We start from the raw sequence: 22725 nt of genomic DNA, 5'->3' as shown, positions 1-22725 counted from the left end.
TGTCGGAGGGTCAGTACTGAGGGAGCGCTGCACTGTCGGAGGGTCAGTACTGAGGGAGCGCTGCACTGTCGGAGGGTCAGTACTGAGGGAGCGCTGCACTGTCGGAGGGTCAGTACTGAGGGAGCGCTGCACTGTCGGAGGGTCAGTACTGAGAGAGCGCTGCACTGTCGGAGGGTCAGTACTGAGGGAGCGCTGCACTGTCGGAGGGTCAGTACTGAGGGAGAGCTGCACTGTCGGAGGGTCAGTACTGAGGGAGCGCAGCACTGTCGGAGGGTCAGTACTGAGGGAGCGCCGCACTGTCGGAGGGTCAGTACTGAGGGAGCGCTGCACTGTCGGAGGGTCAGTACTGAGGGAGCGCTGCACTGTCGGAGGGTCAGTACTGAGGGAGCGCCGCACTGTCGGAGGGTCAGTACTGAGGGAGCGCCGCACTGTCGGAGGGTCAGTACTGAGGGAGTGCTGCACTGTCAGAGGGTCAGTACTGAGGGAGCGCTGCACTGTTGGAGGGGCAGTACTGAGGGAGCGCTGCACTGTCGGAGGGGCTGTCTTTTGGATGAGATGTTAAACCGAGGTCCCGTCTGCGTTCTCAGGTGGATGTAAAAGATCCCATGGCCAGTATTGAAAGACGAGCAGGGGAGTTCTCCCCGGGGTCCTGGGTCAATATTTATCCCTCAACCAACATCACTAAAAACAGATTATCAGGTCATTTGTCTCATTGCTGTTTGTGGGATCTTGCTGTGCACAAATTGGCTGCCGTGTTTCCTACATTACAACAGTGACTACACTTCAAAAGTTCTTCATTGGCTGTAAAGCACTGTGGGACGTCCTGAAGTGGTGAAAGGTGTGATTATAATTACAAGTCTTTCTTTCTATTCAGTGATCTGTTCTGGCAATTTAATTTGTTGTGTTTTGAAACCTCGGAATCGAGCAGAATCCTCTGAATTTCTCTGGAAGGTTCTCAGTTTTTTTTATAAGACTCCACTTCCGATCATTGTTGGTTCGTAGTTTTGTGTTTTTCTTTTCTAAATCTGTTTGTCTTGTCCCAGGAACAGCAGGACACAGAACGCTCGGCCACTGCTCTGTCGGGCTTTGAAAGAATAAAGTTAAAATGTAATTTCATGTTTGCAGAAATAAAAATGCTCCGTCCTCTATAAATTGTTCATTTTCAAAATAAAGCCCAGGGTTTGTGAAGTACGTTGTGTCGGACACTCAGACCCGGGAGGGACTCTCTCTACGTGTTTTGTACCTGTCTGTTTTACCTTAACAACTTGTGCACGTCACAAAATTCACCAAGTTACGGGATTTCCAGCTGCTGGAGACGGCACTTTTCTTCCTCATGTCCTGGAGCACTTTCCTATTGGCTGAAGCATGCGGCTTTACAGGTGGGTATACAGGGGTCAGGGGTCACTCTTAAACCAGTATCGTACAGGGGTCACTCTTAAACCAGTATCGTACAGGGGTCACTCTTAAACCAGTATCGTACAGGGGTCACTCTTAAACCAATATCGTACAGGGGTCACTCTTAAACCAATATCGTACAGGGGTCACTCTCAAAACTATGTCTTACAGGAGTCACTCTTAAAACTATATCGTATAGGAGTCACTCTTCAAAGTATATTACAGGAGTCACTCTTAAAAGTATCTCATGCAGTGAGTCACTCTTAAAAAATATCTTGTATAGGGAGTGACTCGTAAAAGTATATTGTACAGGGAGTGACCCTTAGAGAGGGTGCAGAAGAGATTTACTGGAATGATTCCAGCGATTATGTGGATAGACTGGAGAAGATGGGGTTGGAACAGAGAAGGTTAAGGGGAGATTTAATCGAGGTGTTTAAAATCATGAAGGGTTTTGATCGAGTAAATAAGGAGAAACTGTTTCCAGTGGCAGGAGGGTCGGTAACCAGAGGACACAGATTTAAGGTAATTGGCAAAAGAATCAGAGGGGAGATGAGGAGAATTTTTTTTACACAGCGAGTTGTGATGATCTGGAATGCGCTGCCTGAAAGGGCGGTGGAAGCAGATTCAATAATAACTTTCAAAAGGGAATTGGATAAATACTTGAAGGGGAAAAATTTGCAGGGCTATGGGGAAAGAGCAGGGGAGTGGGACTAATTGGATAGCTCTTTCAAAGAGCCGGCACAGGCACGATGGGCTGAATGGCCTCCTCCTGTGCTGTAAGATTCTATGAAAGTATAGCGTACAGAGAGTCACTCTCTCAAATTATTACAGGATCTCGTCTGAAAATCAACCGTTCCCCATACTCTCTGTTTCCTGTCCCTTGGCCAATTTTGTATCCACACTGCCACTGTCCCTTCAATCCCATAGGCTTCATTACTTTAAAGTTATCACTGAGAGTGAGGAGAGAGGTTAGGAGAAATTTCTTCACACAGGAGGTTGTTGGAGGATGAAATGCTTTGTCACGGGGAGGGGTTGAGGCAGAGACTATCGCATCTTTTAAAGGAAAATTGGATAACTATTTGAAGCAGAGGCAGACACAGGTGTATGGGGAGAGAGGCTGTGGGATTGCTTTGGATTGCTCTAACAAGGAGCCGGCACAGACACGATGGGCTGAATGGCCTCTTTCTATGGCTCTAACTATGAAGGGGCCATTCAGTGGAAATAGGCATAGTGTTATTGATTAGTTTTATCATTTAATTTTTCCTGTTCTTCATCATTAGCGTTTGTTGTTCCTTGTGTTTCCCTGAAAGTCTCTCGATGTGACTTGTATTGGATCTGTACTAGATTCGGATTGGATTCGTGCATTCATCGATATCCTAACCTGTCGACTTATATTCTTCTGCATTGTGGAATTTGGTGACTGAATAACTCACGTTGTGTTTCTGTCACATGGGACTTTTCCTCTGTTGGAGATTGTGGTCTCTGATTCCAACCATCTTTTCTGTGAAAACCACAAACTAGTGACTGAATTCTCTTTTATAAAAACAATTCTCTTGCTGCTTTGCAGGAGTGGTGGCTGTCTTATTCTGTGGGATCACTCAGGCGCACTATACATACAACAACCTATCGCCCGAGTCCAGAATACGCACAAAGCAGGTAAGACCGTCACCATTCGCCGTGACCTTATCGTAGACTAGAGTTTAAAATTATCCACCAAACACGACGTTCTTTCCAAACCCTTCCCCACATTCCGTACGTGTCATGGGAATAATGCCGTCAGTTTCCTGCTGCCCCGTGGCCAAGGAGAGTCAACATGGTTTTCTGAAAGGGAAATCGTGTCTGACAAATTTATTAGAGTTCTTTGAGGTAGTAACGGGCAGGGTGGATAAAGGGGAACCAATGGATGCAGAATATTTGGATTTCCAAACGACATTCGATAAGGTGCCACATAAAAGATTACTGCACAAGAAAAGAGCTCATGGTGTTGGGGGCAATATACTGGCATGGATAGAGGATTGGTTAACTAACAGAAAACAAAGAGTCGTGATAAAAGGGTCATTTTTAAAATGGCAATCTGTAACTAGTGGGGTGCCGCAGGGCTCAGTGCTGGGGCCTCAACTATTTACAATATATATCAATGACTTGGATGAAGGAACAGAGTGTCTTGTGGCCAAATTTGCTGATGATACAAAAATAGGTGGAAAAGCAAGTTACGATGAGGACACAAAGTGTCTGCAAAGGGATATTGACAGGTTAAGCGAATGGGCAAAAATTTGGCAGATGGAATATAATGTGGGAAAATGTGAAGTCATCCACTTTGGGAGGAAAAATAAAAAAGCAAAATATTATTTGAATGGAGAAATACTACAAAATGCTGCGGTACAGAGGGATCTGGGTGTCCTCGTACATGAAACACCAAAAGTCAACATACAGGTGCAGCAGGTAATCCGGAAGGCAATCGGAATATTGGTCTTTATTTCTAGGGGGATGGAGTATAAAAGCAGGGAAGTCATGCTACAACTGTACAGGGTGCTGGTGAGACCACACCTGGAGCACTGCGTACAGTTCTGTGGACATTCCCTGAACATTACTGTGTAGATTTAACTGCAGCACATGACTCAACGCCTGTCAGATGGGACGGGGGCTGTGGTCTTGGCTTCTACGCAGTGGCCTCTGTCTCCTACGTTTTTACTCCTTAGATACGCTCTTACTACCTGTGGATAGGGGTTGCCATCTCTGGCTGGAGGTTTCATCACATGACCTCCCGCCCCGCACTGCCCCGCCCCCACACTCCCACCATTGGTCGATCGTCCAGGTGCACTGCCCTCCCACAGCCAATTGGAAAGGGAACGGACTCTTTGTTACCCAATTGAATTAATCTTGACCGTTATCTTTTTCCCCGTCTCCAATATTTTTGTAACTAATAAATGAAAGAGTTCGAAGAAAATGAAAAAAACACATTTTGTTCACTGCCCCTGTGATTTTTCTCGCTGGGAGTTGCTCACAGCAGCGTCCGGGAGATTAATCTGCGATTCCTGGAGAATCCAGGGCAATCCTGGAGAGTTGGGAACCCGACCTGTGGAGGGTGTAGAATGAACAGGAAAGATGTCCTCACTCTTCAGTTAATCCGTGTCCTTCTCAGTTTGCCAAACCAGCACTCGATTCTCGCAGGTATTGTGGGGGGTGCAGATTTCTGGGGCGAGGAGTGATTGGTCAGTTAATTTCAGTTCATTTTCAAGCCGGAATATACAGAATGGAAGAAAGGACTTGAATTCGGGCCTTTCCCACCACGGAACATCCCAAAGCATTTCAGAGACAATGAAGTACTTGTAAAATGTGGTTGTCACGGCAGCTAATTTGCACATAGCAAGATCCCACAAACTGCAATGTGAAAATTACCTGATAATCTGTTTTAGTGATGTTGGTTTAGGGATAATTATTAACCGGACACAGGGCGAACTCCCCTGCTCTTCTTCAAATAGTGGCCGTGGGATCTTTTACACCCACCTGAGAGGGGCAGACGGGGCCTCGGTTTAACGTCTCATCTGAAAGACGCCACCTCCGACAGTGCGGTGCTCCCTCAGTACTGACCCTCCGACAGTGCGGTGCTCCCTCAGTACTGACCCTCCGACAGTGCGGCACTCCCTCAGTACTGACCCTCTGACAGTGCGGTGCTCCCTCAGTACTGACCCTCTGACAGTGCGGTGCTCCCTCAGTACTGACCCTCTGACAGTGCGGCGCTCCCTCAGTACTGACCCTCTGACAGTGCAGCGCTCCCTCAGTACTGACCCTCTGACAGTGCGGCACTCCCTCAGTACTGACCCTCCGACAGTGCGGCGCTCCCTCAGTACTGCCCTGGGAGTGTCGGCGTAGATTTTGTGCTCAAGTCTCTGGATTGAGGACTTGCACTCATGACCTTCTGTCTCAGAGGCGAGAGTGAGACCCAATCAGCCACGTCCGATATCTAATGTCTCAAACTGAGGCAATGGTGATGGTCTTTGGGGTCTTTTATACAACTTGGAAGCAGGAATCATTCTGTAGCATCATCTCTCTGAAGATGGACTGGAATTCTCTGCGCACTCTCTCTGATGGACAGGAAGTCTGGCCGATCGTGTTGGTGTTTTGACGTACACTCGCGGGTGATAGCTGGAGGACAGATCATGTGTCCCAGGGATCCCATGGGGCTGCGGAGGAGACACATGTTTGGAAGAGTGTTCCCCTCCCAGGAACATCGCAAAGGACTCTGCATTGCTGCTGACCAATCACTAAACAACAGGATTTAACTCCCAATTGTGTGGTTTAAAGGATTGTAAAGTAAGAATCCGGCAGTGTTGTACTCAGAGATTGCGAATACTTTGATCTTGTATGAATGAATATGTAAATGATGCATTTTGTGTTTTCCAGTTATTTGAACTCCTCAATTTCTTGGCAGAAAACTTCATCTTTTCCTACATGGGACTGGCTCTCTTCACTTTTAAGAATCATGTCTTCAATCCCACCTTTATAATTGGAGCTTTTGTATCCTTTCTGAATTTTCATTGTCGAAAGACTCTGTGTGGGATTGTGGTTGTATTGTTGGGCTGATAAGTGGCAAGTAACATTCACACCAGACAAGTGCCAGGCAATGACCATCTCCAACAAGAGAGAGTCTAACCACCTCCCCTTGATATTCAACGGCATTACCATCGCCGAATCCCCCACCATCAACATCCTGGGGGTCACCATTGACCAGAAACTCAACTGGACCAGCCATATAAATACTGTGGCTACAAGAGCAGGTCAGAGGCTGTGTATTCTGTGGCGAGTGACTCACCTCCTGACTCATAGAGTCATAGAGTCATAGAGTTATACAGCACGGATAGAGGCCCTTCGGCCCATCGTGTCCGCGCCGGCCATCAAGCCCTGTCTAATCTAATCCCATATTCCAGCATTTGGTCCGTAAAGCCTTTCCACCATCTACAAGGCACAAGTCAGGAGTGTGATGGAATACTCTCCACTTGCCTGGATGAGTGCAGCTCCAACAACACTGAAGAGGCTCGACACCATCCAGGACAAAGCAGCCCACTTGACTGGCACCCCATCCACCACCCTAAACATTCACTCCCTTCACTACCGGCACACTGTGGCTGCAGTGTGCACCATCCACAGGATGCACTGCAGCAACTCGCCAAGGCTTCTTCAACAGCACCTCCCAAACCTGCGACCTCCACCACCTAGAAGGACAAGGGCAGCAGGCACATGGGAACAACACCACCTGCACGTTCCCCTCCAAGTCACACACCATCCCGACTTGGAAATATATCGCCGTTCCTTCATTGTCGCTGGGTCAAAATCCTGGAACTCCCTTCCTAACAGCTCTGTGGGAGAACCTTCACCACACGGACTGCAGCGGTTCAAGAAGGCGGCTCACCACCACCTTCTCAAGGGCAATTAGGGATGGGCAATAAATGCCGGCCTCGCCAGCGACGCCCACATCCAGAGAATGAAAAAAGTTCAGTAAAATGCCCGCTTTGCAAGTGTGGTGTTCAGAGGTGAGATGTTAATGTTTCTGAAGCTCTGGTGTTAGAGATTGCGATCTGTGATCACCGGGTCCTTATTGTGCTCTGACTGTAGATAAAATCACAAAATGTTAACAAAATGAAAAGGTATCTTATGTAGGTTTGCTCCTGTAAGTTATAAGATGAAGTCACGTAAGCTTTAATGAAAATGTAATTGTTAGGTTTCTATTATCTGGGTCGAATATTAATTGCAAGCAGTTCCACAGCACACAATATAATGCAAACACGTTCACACATGTGGCTTTAGGAGTGCATTGCATATTAAATATTAAAACTAAACTTTAGTTGCTTGATTCTCGTGTCGGTGGATTGATGGATTATTTTTGTTACACGTCACTGCACCGTGCTCCCAGCTGCTGATTCCTTGATTCTGTGTAACCAGCTCGCTGTGTTCCTGGGAAGAGCAGCTAATATTTACCCACTTTCCTTCCTCCTGAACCTGGGCCGAAGAAAAAAGATCGGTTCAAACCTGCAGCACATGATGATGTTCGCTGGTACGTTCAGTGATTCTATCAATTATATTATTCAACCTCATCTATATATAAGATATTAAAGATCTTACATCACCCTGCACTTCCGATTAACTTTTAACATTATAAATTCCTATGTCAACATTCAGAATGGAGATAGCCCATATAAACGTGTCACGCTTTTATTACATTCTCTTTCTGGCGGCGGTGTCACAGCACCAGCACTGGCGGGAGGCTGTAATTACAGCGTGACCAGTTTACATAGGCAGCTTCCATTATAAATATGGAGAGAGGAATTTATAATGGAAATATATAAAAGTAAGGACAGAATGTATGACTTTAAGATGGGAACTGAGTTTTTGTGTGCAGGCCCTGTCCTTGCACCCCACTTCACCTGAAGCCTGCGCTCCCTGCGTGTATCTCCACAGGAGAGTGACTCGTTTTATAAAAGCTTTTTAGATGCCTCTTCACTCTGGAGGGCGAGCTGGCCACTTTCCTCTCCGAGAGTGTCAGTTTTATGAGGACTCAAAGTGTATCCATGACACAGGCTCATTAATGTCGATGGAGTGAGCTCTGGCCATATGCCAATTCTCTCACATTCCTCTGGAGGCCGTTTGTTATGTGTTGGTCCATTTTTTTGGGTTGTCTGATTTCGTCCCCTCCCCTGGACACTGACTATTGCGAGCATTCTTGGGCTGTGTGCCTTCTGCAGCCTTCCCCAAGGAGCCACTCTACGTGTCCATCAGCTCTTCCATCTTGAGGCATCACAGCTGGTTCTATCCTGCCCTTATTTAACACACTTCCTGGCAGAGGTCCCTGGATAGTGACCGGGAGCAGGAACCCTGCCATTTTGTTTAGTTTCTCGCTCTTCCTCCAGCTCAGTTGATGACACTGCCCAATGCTGCCTCAGATGAGATTGATTGACTCAGCGGGGAGTCAGATGTAGTCTGAGAGTCTCAGTCCCACACCGGGTACAGGACAGGCAAAGACTGGAGCCCATCTGGTCAGTCTCACGTACCAATCCCTCTCAACCACCCACTCCCTCAAACATTGATCCAATTCTCCCTTAAATGTTTCCACACGATCTACCAACGAGCCCCTGAGCTGGTTCCTGCCCATTGACAGTGTTTGTATTCTTGGACTGAGAGTGTTTCTGGTGCAGTTGGAGTTTTTCAGTCGACACTGTGGATAATTTAAAAAAAGCTGAATTGGTTTAACTCAGAATCTCACAAATTGTTTAATATTAATTTACCCATCACCCCCTGTGCTCGCTGACCAACATTGGCTCCCAGTCCAGCAACGTCTCGAATTTAAAATTCTCATCCTGGTGTTTAAATCCTTCCATGGCCTCGCCCCTCCCTATCTCTGTAACCTCCTCCAGCCCTATAAACCCTCCGAGATCCCTGCACTCCTCCAATTCTGGCCTCTTGCGCATCCCTGATTTTAATCGCTCCACCATTGGCGGCCGTGCCTTCAGCTGCCTGGGCCCTAAGCTCTGGAATTCCCTCCCTAAACCTCTCCGCCCCTCTCTCTCCTCCTTTAAGACGCTCCTTAAAACCTCCCTCTTTGACCAAGCTTTTGGTCACCTGTCCTAACGTCAGTATCGATTTTTTTTTGTTTGATTTACGCTCCTGTGAACCGCGTTGGGACGTTTTACTGCGTTAAAGGCGCTATATAAATGCAAGTTATTGTTGTAATACCCGTGGTTTTAGTGCTAAACTCGATTAGTGAAGCCAACATCTGTTGTGTTTGAATACAGCCAGGTGTAGATGGAGCATTGCAACATTATCCCAAGTCACAAACTGTTTTTGGTGTGAATTACCCTGTGTTCCAGGTTTGAGAGGGGCAATGGCATTTGCCTTGGCGATTCGAGATACTGCCACGTACGCTCGCCAAATGATATTCAGTACCACACTTTTAATCGTTTTCTTCACTGTCTGGGTGTTTGGTGGGGGAACAACTCCGATGTTGTCCTGGCTCCGAATCAGGTGAAATATTCCGTGCTAAATACAAGAAATGGTTCCGGTCTGAGCTGTGAATGGATAAAATAATAGAAAGGGGGGACTGAGGAGTGAAATTGTTCTCTGGGAGATCAATGTATAAACACCTGAACCCGCTCTCATTGACAGAAAGACTGCAATTATCAGTAAACAAATTTCAATATCATTGATTGTTTAGTCAGTATGTGGTTTTCGATTAGATTCACATCATAATTCATGATTCACTGTTCAGTTTAACACAAAATGATATGATAGAACTCCATGGCACACAGTAGGGAAAGGGACGGGACTATTCGACCATGTAATGCATAAAGTAGATTCATTGGGATGGGACTATTCGACCATGTAATGCACCATGTAGATTCATTCGGATGGGACTATTCGACCATGTAATGCACAATGTAGATTCATTGGGATGGGACTATTCGACCATGTAATGCAAAATGTAGATTCATTGGGATGTTACCAAGTTTGAGGGGAATGGAGAGACTTGAGATCTTGGGGCTTTATTCAGTGGGGCTGAAAGGTTGAGGGGCTGACTGACCTGATCGAGGGCATTAGGAATAGGAAGAGGTCTGATCAGGTAAATAGTGAGAGATTGTTTCCACTGCTCAGTGAGACGGGAACGAGAGGGAACAAATTAAAAATAATCACAAAAATAATTAAAGGGGAGGTTAGAAACAGAAACTCTTTACACAGAAGGTGGTTTAAAGTGGAATTCTGTGCCAATAAACTGGTTAAAGCAAAGTCCAGAAATTCTTTTACAATGATAATTAGATAATTGTTTGAAGAAGAGGAGCATTTGAGTGGGATTAGACTGGGTGGGATATTAAAGGGTACGGGGAGTGAGAGGGAGAGTGGGATTAGACTGGGTGGGATATTAAAGGGTACGGGGAGTGAGGGGGAGAGTGGGATTAGACTGGGTGGGATATTAAAGGGTACGGGGAGTGAGGGGAGAGTGGGATTAGACTGGGTGGGATATTAAAGGGTACGGGGAGTGAGGGGGAGAGTGGGATTAGACTGGGTGGGATATTAAAGGGTACGGGGAGTGAGGGGAGAGTGGGATTAGACTGGGTGGGATATTAAAGGGTACGGGGAGTGAGGGGGAGAGTGGGATTAGACTGGGTGGGATATTAAAGGGTACGGGGAGCGAGGGGGAGAGTGGGATTAGACTGGGTGGGATATTAAAGGGTACGGGGAGTGAGGGGAGAGTGGGATTACACTGGGTGGGATATTAAAGGGTACGGGGAGTGAGGGGAGAGTGGGATTAGACTGGGTGGGATATTAAAGGGTACGGGGAGTGAGAGGGAGAGTGGGATTAGACTGGGTGGGATATTAAAGGGTACGGGGAGTGAGGGGGAGAGTGGGATTAGACTGGGTGGGATATTAAAGGGTACGGGGAGTGAGAGGGAGAGTGGGATTAGACTGGGTGGGATATTAAAGGGTACGGGGAGTGAGGGGAGAGTGGGATTAGACTGGGTGGGATATTAAAGGGTACGGGGAGTGGGATATTAAAGTGTTTAATTGCAGTTTTATGAGGTAAATTTCCGGCTCCGGGTCAGAATAATAAAAGCGAGAGAAATGACTGATCCTTTCTCTTTTTCTCTTTGCGAGTTTGGTGTTAAATATGTCGTGAACTCTGTAACTTTATAAGTAAAAGTATTTTTAAATCTGTTTTTAGAGTGGGAGTCGATCCTGATCAGGAGCAGTCTGTAAATATTGCCCATTTGCAAGACGTGAGTGCAGTAAGTAGAACAATGGGGTCAAATTGACTCTTGATTATGATGGAGTTTGAGGGATTGTTCAAAGCTCTGCAGCAGAATTTCCTTTCAGTTAAACCTGTCATTTTTTTCATGTGGGAAAGAAATATAATCGAATCATAGAGCACAGAGGGAGGCCATTCGGCCCATCCTGCCTGTGCTGGCTCTTTAAAACAGCGATCCAATTAGTCCCACTCCCCTGCTCCTTCCCCATAGCCCTGCAAATTTTAAACACAAATATTTTAAAATGTATTCTCAGGCAGCGTGTGACCTGATGGAGAGCATTCAAAGACCTCCTGACCTCGCCCGACTCTCTGGGGAAATAGAGTCATAGAGTCATAGAGTTATACAGCACGGATAGAGGCCCTTCGGCCCATCGTGTCCACGCCGGCCATCAGCCCTGTCTACTCTAAGTTGAACAAACTTTCCAGGTGAAGAAAGTGCCCTTTTTAGGAAGTTTGGTCAGGTGACGATATGGCCCAATGAGAGCTCAGGAAACCCTCGCTGTTGCTCTCCAAATGTAAAGCCTTCTCTCATTGGCTGCTGTTGTGGGCGGGCGAGAGAGCGATTTTATTTTGTATTTTGGAGTATGTGCGTTACTGAGAATTCAGACTGTGTCTCATTTTCCATACCCTCAGGACGCTCCAGAAGGGGAAAGAAGGAACACTAAAACGGAGAGTGCTTGGCTCTTCCGACTGTGGTACACCTTCGATCACAAGTATCCTTTATCTGCTTTAACTAAAATCTACTCCAACTTCAGGTGCAGCCCAGAGAGGAGATCCTGCACATTCCAAACATCAGGCATCAACCAAGATCGGCAGAGTGCTCATTTTCAGACGTGACTGTTCAAACTCTCGCTGGATTCATTTCAATATTTTCATCCTTAAATTTACTCAGACTGTGACTTTGTGACCCTGTTATCAGACCTGAACCAGGTTTCAGTCCATCTACAGAGATTAATTCACCCAGTCAACATCCTGGGAGAGCGGGTTAAGGCTTCAACTTGTTAAAAAAAAAAGCATGTGTAATGTATAAATTTTTGATGTGGAGATGCCGGTGATGGACTGGGGTGGACAAATGTAAGGAATCTTACAACACCAGGTTATAGTCCAACAGTTTGATTTGAAAATCACAAGCTTTCGGAGCTTTCCTCCTTCGTCAGGTGAGTGTAGGATTCCATAAAGGTACAGCATATATAGTCAGAGAACACTGCCTGGTAATTACAGATAATCTCACCTGACGAAGGAGCAAAGCTCCGAAAGCTTGTGATTTTCAAATAAAACTGTTGGACTATAACCTGGTGTTGTAAGATTCCTTACATTTGTATAAATTTAAGCAAAGGTTGTCTGGTCCCTGGTTAAACGACACTGGGTGGCTCGATCCACGGCTGATTAATTTAGGGAACCCCAGCAGATTTGTTGAGCAGTTCTGTGAAACCTTTTTGATGGTTCGATACGACCTCCACCCGCATTAAACGGGCAGGCCGGGGTGTGGGGTGATGTGATTGGGGAATGTTAGGCTCACTGCTTTCTCATTCCTCCCCTTCAATGGTGGCGTTAATTTTCCTCCAATCTTCCTGCCAGCCCAATAATTACCAATCAGAGGCTTCTCTTTCCTCTTGCTCACTGGGAGTAACAACAGCTGAACAAAGGCCATCATTTCAAACAAAATCCACAGGCCATTCAATTTCAAACCAAAAAGATGACACGTTAAGATATGGTGTTGAGACAGTCCAGAGGAGGTGACGGTCCCTGGGCGAGTGTTGTAATGTGTGAGACGGTCACTGGACGAGTGTTGTAATGTGTGAGACGGTCACTGGGCGAGTGTTGTAATGTGTGAGACGGTCACTGGACGAGTGTTGTAATGTGTGAGACGGTCACTGGGCGAGTGTTGTAACGTGTGAGATGGTCACTGGGCGAGTGTTGTAATGTGTGAGACGGTCCCTGGGCGAGTGTTGTAATGTGTGAGACGGTCACTGGGCGAATGTTGTAATGTGTGAGACGGTCACTGGGCGAGTGTTGTAATGTGTGAGACGGTCACTGGGCGAGTGTTGTAACGTGTGAGACGGTCACTGGGCGAGTGTTGTAATGTGTGAGATGGTCCCTGGGCGAGTGTTGTAATGTGTGAGACGGTCACTGGGCGAGTGTTGTAATGTGTGAGACGGTCACTGGGCGAGTGTTGTAACGTGTGAGACGGTCACTGGGCGAGTGTTGTAATGTGTGAGACGGTCCCTGGGCGAGTGTTGTAATGTGTGAGACGGTCACTGGGCGAGTGTTGTAACGTGTGAGATGGTCACTGGGCGAGTGTTGCAATGTGTGAGACGGTCACTGGGCGAGTGTTGTAATGTGTGAGACGGTCACTGGGCGAGTGTTGTAATGTGTGAGACGGTCACTGGGCGAGTGTTGTAATGTGTGAGACGGTCACTGGGCGAATGTTGTAATGTGTGAGAGGGTCACTGGGCGAGTGTTGTAATGTGTGAGACGGTCACTGGGCGAGTGTTGTAACGTGCGAGACGGTCACTGGGCGAATGTTGTAATATGTGAGACGGTCACTGGGTGAGTGTTGTAACGTGTGAGAGGGTCACTGGGCGAGTGTTGTAATATGTGAGACGGTCACTGGGCGAGTGTTGTAATATGTGAGACGGTCACTGGGCGAGTGTTGTAACGTGTGAGACGGTCACTGGGCGAATGTTGTAACGTGTGAGATGGTCACTGGGCGAGTGTTGTAACGTGTGAGACGGTCACTGGGCGAGTGTTGTAATGTGTGAGACGGTCACTGGGCGAATGTTGTAATGTGTGAGACGGTCACTGGGCGAATGTTGTAACGTGTGAGACGGTCACTGGGCGAATGTTGTAACGTGTGAGACGGTCACTGGGCGAGTGTTGTAATGTGTGAGACGGTCACTGGGCGAGTGTTGTAATGCGTGAGACGGTCACTGGGCGAGTGTTGTAACGTGCGAGACGGTCACTGGGCGAGTGTTGTAACGTGCGAGACGGTCACTGGGCGAGTGTTGTAACGTGTGAGATGGTCACTGGGTGAGTGTTGTAATGTGTGAGAGGGTCACTGGGCGAGTGTTGTAATGTGTGAGACGGTCACTGGGCGATTGTTGTAATATGTGAGATGGTCACTGGGCGAGTGTTGTAATGTATGAGAGGGTCACTGGGCGAGTGTTGTAATGTGTGAGAGGGTCACTGGGCGAGTGTTGTAACGTGTGAGACGGTCACTGGGCGAGTGTTGTAACGTGTGAGACGGTCACTGGGCGAGTGTTGTAATGTGTGAGACGGTCACTGGGCGAGTGTTGTAATGTGTGAGACGGTCCCTGGGCGAGTGTTGTAATGTGTGAGACGGTCACTGGGCGAGTGTTGTAATGTGTGAGATGGTCACTGGGCGAGTGTTGTAATGTGTGAAATGGTCACTGGGCGAGTGTTGTAATGTGTGAGACGGTCACTGGGCGAGTGTTGTAACGTGTGAGACGGTCACTGGGCGAGTGTTGTAACGTGTGAGACGGTCACTGGGCGAGTGTTGTAACGTGTGAGACGGTCACTGGGCGAGTGTTGTAACGTGTGAGACGGTCACTGGGCGAGTGTTGTAATGTGTGAGACGGTCCCTGGGCGACTGTTGTAATGTGTGAGACGGTCACTGGGCGAATGTTGTAATGTGTGAGATGGTCACTGGGCGAGTGTTGTAATGTGTGAAACGGTCACTGGGCGAGTGTTGTAATGTGTGAGACGGTCACTGGGCGAGTGTTGTAATGTGTGAGACGGTCACTGGGCGAGTGTTGTAACGCGTGAGACGGTCACTGGGCGAGTGTTGTAACGTGTGAGATGGTCACTGGGCGAGTGTTGTAACGTGCGAGACGGACACTGGGCGAGTGTTGTAACGTGTGAGATGGTCACTGGGTGAGTGTTGTAATGTGTGAGAGGGTCACTGGGCGAGTGTTGTAATGTGTGAGATGGTCACTGGGCGAATGTTGTAATGTGTGAGAGGGTCACTGGGCGAGTGTTGTAACGTGTGAGACGGTCACTGGGCGAGTTGTGTAACGTGTGAGACGGTCACTGGGCGAATGTTGTAATGTGTGAGATGGTCACTGGGCGAGTGTTGTAATGTGTGAAACGGTCACTGGGCGAGTGTTGTAATGTGTGAGACGGTCACTGGGCGAGTGTTGTAATGTGTGAGACGGTCACTGGGCGAGTGTTGTAATGTGTGAGACGGTCACTGGGCGAATGTTGTAATGTGTGAGAGGGTCACTGGGCGAGTGTTGTAATGTGTGAGAGGGTCACTGGGCGAGTGTTGTAACGTGTGAGACGGTCACTGGGCGAATGTTGTAATGTGTGAGAGGGTCACTGGGCGAGTGTTGTAACGTGTGAGACGGTCACTGGGCGAGTGTTGTAACGTGTGAGACGGTCACTGGGCGAGTGTTGTAACGTGTGAGACGGTCACTGGGCGAGTGTTGTAATGTGTGAGACGGTCCCTGGGCGAGTGTTGTAATGTGTGAGACGGTCACTGGGCGAATGATGTAATGTGTGAGACGGTCACTGGGCGAGTGTTGTAACGTGTGAAACGGTCACTGGGCGAGTGTTGTAACGTGTGAGACGGTCACTGGGCGAGTGTTGTAACGTGTGAAACGGTCCCTGGGCGACTGTTGTAATGTGTGAGACGGTCACTGGGCGAATGTTGTAATGTGTGAGATGGTCACTGGGCGAGTGTTGTAATGTGTGAGATGGTCACTGGGCGAATGTTGTAATGTGTGAGATGGTCACTGGGCGAATGTTGTAATGTGTGAGACGGTCACTGGGCGAGTGTTGTAATGTGTGAGATGGTCACTGGGCGAATGTTGTAATGTGTGAGACGGTCACTGGGCGAGTGTTGTAATGTGTGAGACGGTCACTGGGCGAATGTTGTAATGTGTGAGACAGTCCCTGGGCGAATGTTGTAATGTGTGAGACGGTCATTGGGCGAGTGTTGCATGGCTTTATGAAGGGGAAGTCATGTCTGAAAAATTTGCTTGAGTTCTTCGAGGATATAACGTACAGGGTGGATAAAGGGGAACCAGTGGACGTAGTGTATTTAGACTTCCAGAAGGCATTCGACAAGGTGCCACATAAAAGATTATTACTTAAGATAAAAAATCACGGGATTGGGGGTAATATTCTGGCATGGGTGGAGGATTGGTTATCTAACAGGAAGCAGAGAGTTGGGATAAATGGTTCATTCTCGGACTGGCAACCAGTAACCAGTGGTGTTCCACAGGGGTCGGTGCTGGGTCCCCAACTCTTTACAATCTATATTAACGATTTGGAGGAGGGGACCGAGTGCAGCATATCAAAATTTGCAGATGATACAAAGATGGGAGGGAAAGTAGAGAGTGAGGAGGACATAAAAAACCTGCAAGGGGATATAGACAGGCTGGGTGAGTGGGCGGAGATTTGGCAGATGCAATATAATATTGGAAAATGTGAGGTTATGCACTTTGGCAGGAAAAATCAGAGAGCAAGTTATTTTCTTAATGGCGAGAGACTGGAAAGTACTGCAGTACAAAGGGATCTGGGGGTCCTAGTGCAAGAAAATCAAAAAGTTGGTATGCAGGTGCAGCAGGTGATCAAGAAGGCCAACGGAATGTTGGCTTTTATTGCTCGGGGGATAGAATATAAAAACAGGGAGGTATTGCTGCAGTTATATAAGGTATTGGTGAGACCGCACCTGGAATACTGCATACAGTTTTGGTCTCCATACTTAAGAAAAGACATACTTGCTCTCGAGGCAGTACAAAGAAGGTTCACTCGGTTAATCCCGGGGATGAGGGGGCGGACATATGAGGAGAGGTTGAGTAGATTGGGACTCTACTCATTGGAGTTCAGAAGAATGAGAGGCGATCTTATTGAAACATATAAGATTGTGAAGGGTCTTGATCGGGTGGATGCAGTAAGGATGTTCCCAAAGATGGGTGAAACTAGAACTAGGGGGCATAATCTTAGAATAAGGGGCTGCTCTTTCAAAACTGAGATGAGGAGAAACTTCTTCACTCAGAGGGTGGTAGGTCTGTGGAATTTGCTGCCCCAGGAAGCTGTGGAAGCTACATCATTAGATAAATTTAAAACAGAAATAGACAGTTTCCTAGAAGTAAAGGGAATTAGGGGTTATGGGGAGCGGGCAGGAAATTGGACATGAAGCTGAGTTCGGATCGGTCAATGCCCTGTGGGTGGCGGAGAGGGCCCAGGGGCTCTGTGGCCGGGTCCTGCTCCGACTTCTTGTGTTCTTTAGATTTGTGGTTGGGATCAGATCAGCCATGATCTTATTGAATGGCGGAGCAGGCTCGAGGGGCCGATTGGCCTACTCCTGCTCCAATTTCTTATGTTCTTATGTTCTTATGTGTGAGAAGGTCACTGGGCGAGTGTTGTAATGTGTGAGACGTTCACTGGCCAAGTGTTGTAATGTGTGAGACGGTCATTGGACGAGTGTTGTAATGTGTGAGACGGTCATTGGGCGAGTGTTGTAATGTGTGAGAAGGTCACTGGGCGAGTGTTGTAATGTGTGAGACGGTCACTGGCCGAGTGTTGTAATGTGTGAGACGGTCACTGGACGAGTGTTGTAATGTGTGAGACGGTCACTGGGCGAGTGTTGTAATGTGTGAGACGGTCACTGGGCGAGTGTTGTAATGTGTGAGACGGTCACTGGGCGAGTGTTGTAATGTGTGAGACGGTCACTGGGCGAGTGTTGTAATGTGTGAGATGGTCACTGGGCGAGTGTTGTAATGTGTGAGCTGGTCACTGGTAGACTGTTGTAATGTGTGAGACGGTCACTGGGCGAGTGTTGTAATGTGTGAGACGGTCGCTGGGCATGTGTTGTAATGTGTGAGAGGGTCACTGGGCGAGTGTTGTAATGTGTGAGATGGTCACTGGGCGAGTGTTGTAATGTGCGAGACGGTCACTGGGCGAGTGTTGTAATGTGTGAGACGGTCACTGGGCGAGTGTTGTAATGTGTGAGACGGTCATTGGGCGAGTGTTGTAATGTGTGAGAAGGTCACTGGGCGATTGTTGTAATGTGTGAGACGGTCACTGGGCGAGTGTTGTAATGTGTGAGACGGTCACTGGGCGAGTGTTGTAATGTGTGAGACGGTCATTGGGCGAGTGTTGTAATGTGTGAGACGGTCACTGGGCGAGTGTTGCATTGTGTGAGACGGTCACTGGGCGAGTGTTGTAATGTGTGAGCTGGTCACTGGTAGACTGTTGTAACGTGTGAGACGGTCACTGGGCGAGTGTTGTAACGTGTGAGACGGTCACTGGGCGAGTGTTGTAATATGTGAGACGGTCACTGGGCGAGTGTTGTAATGTGTGAGACGGTCACTGGGCGAGTGTTGTAATGTGTGAGACGGTCACTGGGCGTGTGTTGTAATGTGTGAGACGGTCACTGGGCGAGTGTTGTAACGTGTGAGGCGGTCACTGGGCGAGTGTTGTAACGTGTGAGACGGTCACTGGGCGAGTGTTGTAACGTGTGAGACGGTCACTGAGCGAGTGTTGTAATGTGTGAGCTGGTCACTGGGCGACTGTTGTAATGTGTGAGACGGTCACTGGGCGAGTGTTGTAATGTGTGAGATGGTCGCTGGGCGTGTGTTGTAATGTGTGAGAGGGTCACTGGGCGAGTGTTGTAATGTGCGAGACGGTCACTGGGCGAGTGTTGTAATGTGTGAGACGGTCACTGGGCGAGTGTTGTAATGTGCGAGATGGTCACTGGGCGAGTGTTGTAATGTGTGAGACGGTCACTGGGCGAGTGTTGTAATGTGCGAGACGGTCACTGGGCGAGTGTTGTAATGTGTGAGACGGTCACTGGGCGTGTGTTGTAATGTGCGAGATGGTCACTGGGCGTGTGTTGTAATGTGTGAGAGGGTCACTGGGCGAGTGTTGTAATGTGCGAGACGGTCACTGGGCGAGTGTTGTAATGTGTGAGACGGTCACTGGGCGAGTGTTGTAATGTGCGAGACGGTCACTGGGCGAGTGTTGTAATGTGCGAGATGGTCACTGGGCGAGTGTTGTAATGTGTGAGACGGTCACTGGGTGAGTGTTGTATTGTGTGAGACGGTCACTGGGCGAGTGTTGTAACGTGTGAGACGGTCACTGGGCGAGTGTTGTAATGTGCGAGATGGTCACTGGGCGAGTGTTGTAATGTGTGAGACGGTCACTGGGCGAGTGTTGTAATGTGTGAGACGGTCACTGGGCGAGTGTTGTAATGTGTGAGACGGTCACTGGGCGAGTGTTGTAATGTGTGAGACGGTCACTGGGCGAGTGTTGTAATGTGTGAGACGGTCACTGGGCGAGTGTTGTAATGTGTGAGATGGTCACTGGGCGAGTGTTGTGATGTGTGAGAGGGTCACTGGGCGAGTGTTGTAATGTGTGAGAGGGTCACTGGGCGAGTGTTGTAATGTGCGAGATGGTCCTGGGCGAGTGTTGTAATGTGTGAGACGGTCACTGGGCGAGTGTTGTAATGTGCGAGACGGTCACTGGGCGAGTGTTGTAATGTGTGAGACGGTCACTGGGCGTGTGTTGTAATGTGCGAGATGGTCACTGGGCGGTGTGTTGTAATGTGTGAGAGGGTCACTGGGCGAGTGTTGTAATGTGCGAGACGGTCACTGGCGAGTGTTGTAATGTGTGAGACGGTCACTGGGCGAGTGTTGTAATGTGCGAGACGGTCACTGGGCGAGTGTTGTAATGTGCGAGATGGTCACTGGGCGAGTGTTGTAATGTGTGAGACGGTCACTGGGCGAGTGTTGTATTGTGTGAGACGGTCACTGGGCGAGTGTTGTAACGTGTGAGACGGTCCACTGGGCGAGTGTTGTAATGTGCGAGATGGTCACTGGGCGAGTGTTGTAATGTGTGAGACGGTCACTGGGCGAGTGTTGTAATGTGTGAGACGGTCACTGGCGAGTGTTGTAATGTGTGAGACGGTCACTGGGCGAGTGTTGTAATGTGTGAGACGGTCACTGGGCGAGTGTTTGTAATGTGTGAGACGGTCACTGGGCGAGTGTTGTAATGTGTGAGATGGTCACTGGGCGAGTGTTGTGATGTGTGAGACGGTCCATTGGGAGGAGCTCCAGGGCAGGTCAATGATGTCCACAATCACACAATTAGGGGGCTGGGTTTCCAACTCTGATTGGACAGATTCCGGGAGGGTTTGTCATATGACTTCCAACAGCCCCGCCCCCACACTTTCACCATTGGCCGCCCAAGACGCCCATCATCCTGGTCAATCAGAAAGCAAACAGACTCTCCTTTTCTCCTGAGTTGCCCACTGCAGTGTCCGGGAGGTTAACCCTTAATTCCAGCAGACTCCGGACAATCCGGGAGGGTTTACGACCCCCAGAGGAGGCCATTCAGCCCACCTCTGCCCGCCTGGTGTCAGGAAATACAAATACAGCAAAAGACTTGAAAATAAGGTCCTTTTTCATAAGAAGACACAGATTATGGGCGATTTGAGGGAAGTGAGGCTGGGTTCAATTGACAATTTCAAGACTGAGATCGGCAGATTTTTGTTGGTATCGAGGGATATGGAGCAAAGCGGGAAAATGGGGTTGAGATACAGATCATCCAGGATCAGATTGAATGGTGGAGCAGGGTCGAGGGGCTGAATGGCCTCCTCCTGTTCCTACATTCGTAAGTGTTTAAAATATAAAGGACGGGGCAGAGTGGAACCGAACGGCCTGTTTTTAGTGGGTGAGGAGCCATCGATACAGGGGGGGGGGGGGCGGGAGGGGCTCACCCTCTACAGGGGGGGGGGGAAGGCTCCCCCTCACAGGGGGGGGCGGGAGGGGCTCCCCCTCACAGGGGGGGGGGGGGGCGGGAGGGGCTCACCCTCACAGGGGGGGGCGGGAGGGGCTCACCCTCACAGGGGGGGGGCGGGAGGGGCTCACCCTCACAGGGGGGGGGGCGGGAGGGGCTCCCCCTCACAGGGGGGGGGCGGGAGGGGCTCCCCCTCACAGGGGGCGGGGAGGGGCTCCTCCTCACAGGGGTGGGGGGAGGGGCTCCCCCTCACAGGGGGGGGGGGAGGGGCTCCCCCTCACAGGGGGGGGGGGAGGGGCTCCTCCTCACAGGGGGGGGGCGGGAGGGGCTCCTCCTCACAGGGGGGGGGCGGAGGGCTCCCCCTCACGTAGGGGGGGGGCGGGAGGGGGCTCCTCCTCACAGGGGGGGGGGGGGGGCGGGAGGGGCTCCCCCTCACAGGGGGGGGGGGAGGGGCTCCCCCTCACAGGGGGTGGGGGAGGGGCTCCCCTCACAGGGGGGGGGGAGGGCCTCCCCCTCACAGGGGGTGGGGGGAGGGGCTCCCCCTCACAGGGGGGGGCGGGAGGGGCTCCTCTCACAGGGGGGGGGGCGGGAGGGGCTCCTCCTCACAGGGGGGGGGGCTGTGGAATCACTCCCAGGGTCAGTGGTTGAGGCAGAAACTATTGTCAAGATTCAGGATTAGATTGGAGAGGAGGAGGAAGGAAGAGGGGTTGAAGGGAGATGAGGACAGAGCGGGTAAATGTGATTCGGACTATTTGCCCGCACAGAGGTAAACACTGACACGGACTGGATGGGCCAAATGGCCTGTTTCTGCCTTGTAACTTCTATGTTCTGTGTGTGCTCGGTGCAGTGTTCCGTTTTGTTGGGACTGGTGTCCCGGCCAATATTTATCCCTCAACCAACACCTAAAAACACGATTATCTGGTCATTAACGCGCTGCTGTTTGTGGGATCTTGCTGTGCGCAAATTGGCTGTCTACATTTCTAGTGACCACACTTCAAAAGTACTTCATTGGCTGTAAAGTGTTTCGGGACGTAGAGGTCGTGAAAGGCACTGTAGAAATACAATTTCTTTCATCCTGTTCTCGGAAGATTGTTTGTGGGCAGAGACACAGCGTGTCTCAACATCCTGCCCCTCGATGTCCTCGAGCACCAGGCAGGTGGCTGTGATACGAGTTTCCTTCGAGAAGCCTCAAACTGCAGCCTGTATTCTTTCTTCCCTGTTAACTTCACTGTGATTTATTAGGACGTTCTTCCTGACGCTGTACAGAGTATTTCTCTCCCCCCCCGTAGGTGCATCAGTTATTGATCCTGTTAATCACTAGTTCTCACTGTTCTGACTCTGACTAGGGTCCCTCCTGCTCAAACCTGCCTCGTGTCTCGAGATGAAGACCCCCTTTGAGGGCTGGGACACAAATCGAATTTTTCTTGCCTCCAAAATGCTTTGCTTGATGTCAATTAAATTGGAGAGCCTGATCCTTTCATCACTTCCAAAGGAGCGAAGAGTTGGAGGAGGATAGTTTTAGATTTGATTAATGTGGCGGACACACCGAGCCAGGAGCTCAGACACTCCAGACCTGCACCTTGTACTGGTGACATCGCCAGCCCACATCTGGCCATTGATCAGAATACACTTCATATTTCTGAATACAGGGAGTGAGTTTCTGATCATAGAATCATAGAATCACACAGCACAGAAGGAGCCATTCGGCCCATCGTGCCTGTGCCGGCTCTTTGAAAGAGCGATCCAATTAATCCACTCCCCCGCTCTTTCCA

At 49.3% G+C, this 22725-nt stretch overlaps 1 protein-coding gene across 1 annotated transcript in view; it reads left to right on the top strand.

Moving 5' to 3' along the window:
- The window catches only part of slc9a6a (solute carrier family 9 member A6a), an 84898-nt gene that overhangs the window by 58229 nt on the left and 3944 nt on the right, over window positions 1-22725 (top strand). The window contains 8 exon segments of the mRNA XM_067996759.1: window positions 1274-1379; window positions 2963-3051; window positions 5800-5913; window positions 7336-7447; window positions 9258-9411; window positions 11105-11159; window positions 11822-12005; window positions 12108-12172. Coding sequence (XP_067852860.1) covers window positions 1274-1379; window positions 2963-3051; window positions 5800-5913; window positions 7336-7447; window positions 9258-9411; window positions 11105-11159; window positions 11822-12005; window positions 12108-12172 — 879 coding nt within the window.

The sequence above is a fragment of the Heptranchias perlo genome, chromosome 15, assembly GCF_035084215.1.
Source record: "Heptranchias perlo isolate sHepPer1 chromosome 15, sHepPer1.hap1, whole genome shotgun sequence".
Lineage (NCBI taxonomy): Eukaryota > Metazoa > Chordata > Chondrichthyes > Hexanchiformes > Hexanchidae > Heptranchias > Heptranchias perlo.
Note: the sequence above shows the minus strand (reverse complement) of the source record. Positions and strands in the feature narration are given on the sequence as shown.